This window comes from Montipora foliosa, unplaced genomic scaffold (assembly GCF_036669935.1).
Source record: "Montipora foliosa isolate CH-2021 unplaced genomic scaffold, ASM3666993v2 scaffold_253, whole genome shotgun sequence".
Classification (NCBI taxonomy): Eukaryota; Metazoa; Cnidaria; class Anthozoa; order Scleractinia; family Acroporidae; genus Montipora; species Montipora foliosa.
The window spans coordinates 1-8,291 of NW_027179556.1; the positions used below are offsets into that span (position 1 = coordinate 1).

The 8,291-nt window shown below is 41.1% G+C and overlaps 1 protein-coding gene across 1 annotated transcript; it reads left to right on the forward strand.

Annotated features, from left to right (window-relative positions):
* Positions 1–1,895: 1,895 nt before the first annotated feature.
* LOC137986629 (vacuolar protein sorting-associated protein 51 homolog) lies at positions 1,896–7,218 on the forward strand. Its single transcript, XM_068833603.1, has 6 exons — positions 1,896–2,087; positions 2,462–2,528; positions 2,763–2,889; positions 4,631–4,743; positions 4,997–5,075; positions 5,803–7,218. Exons 1-6 carry the CDS (start codon positions 1,931–1,933, stop codon positions 5,830–5,832), a joined length of 573 nt encoding a protein of 190 aa, XP_068689704.1. The 5' UTR covers positions 1,896–1,930; the 3' UTR covers positions 5,833–7,218.
* The last annotated feature ends 1,073 nt before the right edge of the window (positions 7,219–8,291 follow it).

Consider the following 8,291-nt stretch of genomic DNA (forward strand, 5'->3'; position numbering starts at 1 on the left):
TTTGGACTGGAATTTTAATATATCGAAATTGGTATATTTCCTTTCCTGCTTTTTAGTATTTGTCACTCCTCTGTTACGTTTAAACACTTGTTATTTTGTTCTTTGCAGGTAAGCACTGAATGAGGAACAGTTTCCAGTTGATGAAGAGCTCGGACGAGGAAGCTTGAACCACCTCAGCCGCAGATCTTGCAACTGATGCTCGTCGCGTAGCGCAGGCCAGTTGACCTGCGATGTCTACGACTGGTTCTTGGCGGTTTGTGTATGCATATCTGAACTGTGAAGTTGATCGTAGGCAGAGATTGGCAAGTTTACGAGACGACATCGGCTACGAACTACGGCGACGACAAGGCCATGGATTTTACTTTGGATAGAAGAGTACAGAACGCGCATCAGAAGGGGAATGCAAATGCGAGAACTTTACTCACAAATAATTATTACTTCGAGTTGAAGTGTGGATTCATTAATTCGAGTTGAAGTTTTGGCAGTGTGGAAGTTTAACCCTAACCATAACCCTAACTTCCAACCCTCCACACTTCCATGAAAAGTGTGGAAGTTTGAAAGTTAGGGTTAGGATAGAGTTAAAGTTTTGACGACAACGTGGACAAAACTAACAAAGTGAACCTTTCAGTCTCAACTTCTTCAAACTTCGTCCGTACCAATCCAGTTATAGGACACTTTGCGCATATTTAACAATTATCCTGCGAAATGGCGCGGAATATCGCCTGATAAACATCAGCGCGATATTCCGCAAGATTGAGCAGGATAATTGTTTTATTATTCAACACATTGATGAACAAAGCACAATTTTCTACGTTTATTGGGAAAAAAAGGTGGAAAAAAACTACCATTTTTGTATGAGTTTTTTTTGAGTTCGCACGGAAGAATATTAAGCGTCGCTATGACCATATTTGGACATTGTCACAATGTGCTCAATTCCCATAAAAATGATTAAGAATAATCATGAAAAAAAAAAAAAAAAAACTCCCCCTTTAGAATAGCTAAAAGTTAGATTTTGAAATGAGGTTTTCGTCGCCGTAGGCCGTCGTGTTTTCTTACAACTCCCTATTGAAATCTTGCAATTACGTTATTTTTAAACAGAGCTTGTGGAATCATTATGTAAGAATGCAAGGACTCACAGTTCTCAGGTCAGTGCTTAGTTTATGTGATTTTACTACACTCCGCAAAACTACAGAACTCGTATTCTGACTGGACAAGAGCAGCACAATTTTATCCCATAATAGGGAGCATAAGCACATAGCGTTTTTAAGGCACGGACCCCAACCGGAAGTTAGCTGTTTTCCTTTTTCACTTGTCTTTACACAACCACATGTATGTTCCTGAGAATCGTTTCTCTATTAGAGACATTTAAGGTGAGTTCTATTGACCGTATTCCGGAATAGGAATACATGGAATAGAAGTTAGAAATCCTTCGTTTTTACGGAGATTCACATTAAAATTGTTCAAACATTATCTTTATTGTCCTTGTTACTTCACAGCGCCAAACATTCAGTTTTGCGAATTTCCTCTCCAAAAAAGTCACTCGTACTAATAGTACAACAACGACAACAACAGTTTATTTGTATTAGTCTTGCCTTATTACAATATAGTTTGTTTTTCAATTAATTTAGAAAAGTGCGCTTGTTGCCTAGAATAACCATAGGGTGTAGTAGAACCAGGCAGCTAATACTTTAATTCGTGCGATTTCCTTCACAACTGTCTGTCCGTTGCACTCCGAACATCAGGAATCGTCCATTTACTGTTTTCTTTAGTCTGGTGTTTGAAACGAGTTTGAGATCGATAGTTTTGTCTTGGCACGTGGTATTGCTTTCTGCATGAATGAGCATCACCAATCAGCGATCTTACGGCGGACTATTGACACTCCAGTAGAATCCTTCGTAGTTAGTGACTTTGTATTTTTTGCGGTATCCAGATGATCAGGAAAAGCGTGGAGACCCGTGATTGGATAAACACGATTGAACCGCGCAATGTACGTGCTGTCATGAAGCGCATTGTTGAAGACGTAACAGCCATTGATAGTCAAGTCGGTCAACTGTACGAGGAGGGAGTCCACAAAGCACATAGCTCAGGTTTGAAGTTCGTTGGAATGCCGGGAAAAGCCTTGGGAGGTGCTGATTGGTTGAAACTTATCAAGTCTCTTTTTCACCCAATCAAACCTAATAAAACGTGAAACAAACATTTTGATTTGCTTATGCTTAGTTTATCGCACGTGACGCGAGCTGCATGCATTCACCTCGAGCCCTGATTGGGTCAACTCATTGACTGTGTTTGCTGTGATTGGCTGAATAAAGGGCGATTATCAAACCATCGAGAAAGTGAAACAAAGGAAATTTTTGAACATCTCAAGCCCCTACACTTGAATCAGCAAGATGTTTCGTTCTCTTTTTATTTCCATAGTATGAGTAAATTAACTGAAGTGGAATTTTTCTTTTTCTTGTTTCAGATTCTAGTAAATTCACCTACACTTACCAATCCAAGCCGAGTCGTTCACAGTGGAGTTACACTGCCAAGTAATTCAATTTTTGAGAAAGTTATTCTTATTTTCCTGATTTCAGCTGTTCAAAAGGCTGATAGCACCGGTTTTCTACTACCATTCGATAGGCATTGATCAACTGAAAATTGGGTCAGAATCAATTTACTGTTAGGACCTGGTGCGAATCGATCGACTTGGGTACGAAGCGATCGAATACCCTTGCAGACTTGTGAACGCGCTAACCAATCTGTGTTTGTGATTTCTTTTTCAGCACGGCCTTCGATTCTAGTCTCCTCAGTAACATCCAAAAACTCTTCTCGGAAAGAATTGAGATCTTCAGCTCTGTGGAGTTCTCCAAAGTTTCTGTGTTGACGGGCATAATTAAAATCGGATTAAAGGTAGGTCATATTCAAACTATGCGAAACTAGTGCATAAAGCTGGTTTGTTATTTTACAAACCACTTGTCCGACGTTTCATCTTTAAGTAGAATGGACCTCTTTAGCTTGTACGTTTTGTTTTCCCATTTCAGACCACGTGATCTTCCCAAGGGAATTTTCCTTTTGTTTTTTCATTAGTTATGCATACATATTAGGGAGCTTACGAAACGAGGACGACGACGGCTACGAGGACTTCATTTAAAAATACGAGTTCGCGTTATTCGTATCACTACGAAACTATTTCATGTCGTTTCGCGTTAAAAATGTTTAGTAACTATCGAGGAATTAAACTTGTATGAGTGGGTTGGAAGCGTAGAGAGAGAACTGAAAATTCATCGTCTTGTGCTAACGTCCTCAACAGAACCTTGAATTTGGTCATTTCACGTCGTCATTTAGGAGATGACGGCAAAGAAATGTACCAAAATGTAAAACGCACGTGCAGAGCGTGCAGAGCCATTGTTTTTGCTCACTAAACCTATTGTTTTGTAGCGTCGTCGTTGCCGTCGGCGTCGTTGTTTCGTAAGCTCCCTATTCACATGCATAAGACGACATTTGAAAGAAACTGTTCCCCAGAGTAACATCACCTGGTCTGAAATGGGAAAACAAAATGTATCCGCCATTATCATAGCCTGCGAAAAACGACCGCCGGAAATACGTCTGTGTTCGCAGGCTACCATTAGGGACTTTACGATCTACGACGGCGACGTCAACGAAAACGTCACCTTAAAATATAACTTTGCACTATCGTACGTTTCTCGCGGTTTGGCCATCTCGTAAGCGTCGTACAATGTGGGCGAAGTATCCTAAAAATAAATTGGTACGAGCGGTTTCATAGTAAAAATAGAGAATACAAGATTTGCATTTGTGCGCTCGCGTTGTCGTCAAAAACTCAAATTTGGTGATTTCACGTCGTTGTTGTGCAGAGTACCGCACGAAAATGTGTTAAAACGCGTGCCGCACGTGCAACACGATTACTTTTCCCTTTTAACCAATGATATCGTTGTTTCGTGGCGTTCTCGTTGACGACCGCGTTGTAGATCGTAAAGTCCCTATTATCCCACACCAAAATTTTCAGAATGGTTCTTTATTTTCGGTAGTCGTTTGTACGAGTCTTGGGGTTTAAGTAGTTTTCTCTAGAACTTTATTTTTGTTATGTGTTAAATGTTTCATTACAAATTGCACGTTTTATTTCTTAAGATTACAAAAAAATGTCATGCCATAGGTGTCGACTAGGCATAGCTACCGGTTTGTGTGAGAGGTCATTTATCAGTCCTACCAACAACCCCCTTGAACGAAACCACGTAAGTTTCGTTTTGTTTTTCTTGAATAAGTACCATAAGCGGCATAAGTTTGTTTTTCCGCGCGTGGAATGAACAAAATGATGAATCTATCATCGAGTGTAGTCTACATGCATACTCGTCATACTCGGCCAAATGTCCGAGTACTCCTTGTAGAAAACCCAGCAATGACTTCGGATGCTCCACCACTAAATTGAAGGAGACTCGTGCGTTGTCATTGGTGTCATCGAGGTGTTTCATAGTTGAAACCTTTGGCTGATTGTTCGAGCTCGGAAAAAACTACTTACGGTTCGAAAAAATGACCATTTCCAGTCTATGTAGTTTTCTATTATAGATTTCAGCCGGCGATATCTTGCTCCAGGACATCACATTCTCTAATGTCCACCCGGTGTTTTTGTTTGCAGACCCTCCTAGAGTGTGTAAGACTGCGTACATTCGGAAAATACGGTCTTCAGCAAATACAAGTGGACACACACTATCTACAGATGTACCTCTGGAGATTTGTGTCAGATGAGAAGTAGGTCGCTCCTATCGCTTCTATTGTAATGTCTACACTGATTTCGCTATAGGTCGAAATTCTCGCGCCACACTTTTATCCAATCAGAAGTAAAAATAGCAAGCAATTGACTTGCTTGCACGCACTTTCTCCCGCTCTTTGGCGCCGGCTGCATATAGTTGTTTTGCGTTATGATTGGCTCGTTTGATTGTCCTTGTTTGTTGTGATTGGTCAAAGACACTCAACTGAAAACTACGCCATTTTTGATCCTTAGCTTGGTGCACTTTATGTTGGAAGAGGTGGTCAACAGTGCTGTTAACAGATGCATCTCAACGGAACTCATGGAGCCCAGTGTGAGTACAACATCAAGTCATGCTAAATCGCTCATATTCTCCTTAGTGCTCTCCATGGGCTGCTAACAATAATTATTGTGGAAGAAAACGGGATGGTTAATGTTAAACGCGGTAGATGAATGAAGAAATGCAATTTTTCGAGGATGGCTCGGGGATACTCGGAAAAAACCCGAGGGCTCCTCGTAGATGTCGAACCTATGACCTTCCGATAACTAGTTCGGATGCTCTTCCACTGAGCTATAAAGAGATTCATGGGAGCTATAGAACGGTTTTCAATTGGATTGTCAAAAGTAAGTAGCGAATTGCTTTGGTTTTGCATTACTTCAAAGTTCTCGCGCCACTTTTTCAACCAATCAGACGTGAAACCAAAACCAATCGTGGCTGGCGCGTGCACCTTTCTCGCGCTTTGTGTCGGCTACGTGTAATTACTTCGAGTTTTGATTGGTTTACCGAGTTGTCTCCGTCCTTTTTCATTGGCAAAAGTAATTACTTTGGTTTTGGTTTTACGACACTCGATTGAAACTCGCTCTATGTAAAACATTAAAACTAATAACTGTGGTATGACCATTATCTTTATTCTCAAACTTTTATGTTTGGTTACGTAAGAACATGGACAACGCAATTACGTGATGGTCATTAAAGGGAAATGTTTCTGTTCTATTCTCAATACCATTTTGCAAATGTTGCATTTGACGTTTCAATAGAGAATCACTGTTTTAATCAACAGGTGATCGAAGTGATTTGTGAAAGAGGTTGACAAGGCAAGAAAAACACCAACCAAGCCACCTTTTCTACCGTAATTAAATTTTTTCATTCATCGGGCAGGAACTGACCTTTTGTGACTTATGCTGTATGACTAATGGCGCGAATGAATTAAAGAGAGTAACTAAATTATCGAGCATTCTCTGGAAACTAAGCGACAATCTGTCGTTGGTCATTTCACGTTATCGTTTTGCGAAATTTCCTTGAGCAATTTGCCTGGCACCGCCCAGCTGGCGGGATTATTCGCGTTATAGAGAAAACATTAGACGGTGTACTTAATTGACTTCAAATGAGATGGTGACGGTTGAAAGCGATAGCTCATTATCATGGCTCTATTCTTTGTATTTCTGCTTCGGTTTTGGATTCAAGTAAAATTTAAACAAGGTTTTGCAAACTGGAAAAGCACGCCGTATTCCAAAAACGGAATGGATTTTTGCTGAATTCACCGCTAGTGGATTCGACTTTGCAGTCTGTTTGTAGCCGAGCTACATTCGAGTTTCGCGCCAAAATGGAGAGGTATGTCCAAGACGACGTTAATAGGGAGTTAAAAGGTAGCTTACGCAGAGATAAACTAAGAATAAAGCCAGGATCCGAGCCAGGATTCCAGCCAGGATTCCAGCCAGGATCCGAGCCAGGATCCGAGCCAGGATTCGAGACCTAACCAAGACCTAACCTAACCTAACCGAGACCTACCCTAACCCTAACTAGACCTAACTAGACTAGAACCAACCTAAGTAGACCTAACCTAACCGAGGGATTCGAGAATAAATAGCGGAGAAAGCTCATCTTAGCTCGAATCCTGGCTCGGATCCTAGCTCGAATCCTAGCTCGAAGTTTAGGTATCCTCGCTTACGCAAGAACGACGGCTACAAGAACGCCACAAAACAATGGGTTTAATGAGCAAAAACAATAGCTCTGCACGCCCTGCTCGTGCGTTTTTGCATTTTGGTACATTTCTTTGCCGTTCTCGTCCTGGCAACGATGTGAATTGATCAAAGTTGAGGTTATGTAGAGGACGTGAGGAACCTGACGGAACATTTTAATTTTTTTCTCAAACAATCACAGCGTTCATGCCAATTTTACTCCTGTAATGTTGATACACACTTTCCATTCCGAACGACTTGGGGTTATAACGAAATTATTACAATAACGGGAAATAATATTTTAAGACTACGTTCTCCTTGGCTCACGTCGTCGTCTTTGTGTAAGCTCCCTAAGGTTGTGTAGAGGACGTGAGAACCTAACGAAACATTCAATTTTTTTCCCAAACAACCACATCGTTCATGCCAATTTTATTTCTGCAATGTTGATACACACTTTCCATTCCGAACCACATGGAGTTATGACGACATTATTACAATAACAGGAAATACTAGGGAGCTTTAGCAACGACAACGGCGACGTCAACGAGAACGTCACAAATTTGCATATTTAGTGGCCAAAGACAATAGCTTTGCACGTTCTGCACATGCGTTTTTCATTTTTGTCTATTTCTTTGCCGTCGTCAGCAAAACCACAACGTGAGATGACCAGATTTGAGGTTTTAAGAAGGATGTCGGCATTAGAAGATAAATTTTCATTTTCTCCCCTAAATAAAGCGCCGCTCATAACGTTTTTATTCCTGAGGGATTGCCATACCTTTCTCACATTAAAAAACTTGGAAACGGCAAAACGACTTCACAAAACAGAGATTCTCATTATTGACATCACTTCACGACTATTCCAAGTTTTTTAATGTGAGAAAGGTATGGCAATCCCTCAGGAATAAAAACGTTATGAGCGGCGCTTTATTTAGGGGAGGAAATGAAAATTTATATTCAAATGCCGACGTCCTTTTTAAAACCTCAAATCTGGTCATCTCACGTTGTGGTTTTGCTGACGACGGCAAAGAAATAGACAAAAATGAAAAACGCATGTGCAGAACGTGCAAAGCTATTGTCTTTGGCCACTAAATATGCAAATTTGTGACGTTCTCGTTGACGTCGCCGTTGTCGTTGCTAAAGCTTCCTACTATTTTTAGACGACGTCGTGTTCTCGTTGGCGTCTTCCTTGCGTGAAGCAAAGACAACGGCAACGAAAACGTCACTCCAAAAGATAACCCTGGGCTATTTCGCGATTATTCCATCTTGATTACGTTGTACAATACCAGCAAACTATCCTGTAACTGGATGTGTACGAACGGTTTGGAAAATGAATGGTTCTTTGTTGTATGCTCACGTATTCGTCAAAAGCTATAATTTGGTGATTTCACGTTGTCTCTGCGGAGTACGTCAAAATGCACGGGATTTGTGCGCCGCACGTGCAACACGTCGTCGTTCCTTCAACTCTAAAACCGCGGCTAAGCGAGTTTGCTTGCGATCGTCTTGCGATTTTTTTGAAAATTGTCGCGTCGCCAGCGCCCGTGTAGCCACCCTCGTACAGGTGATGCGACAGCTGGCGAAAAATCGCAGAAAA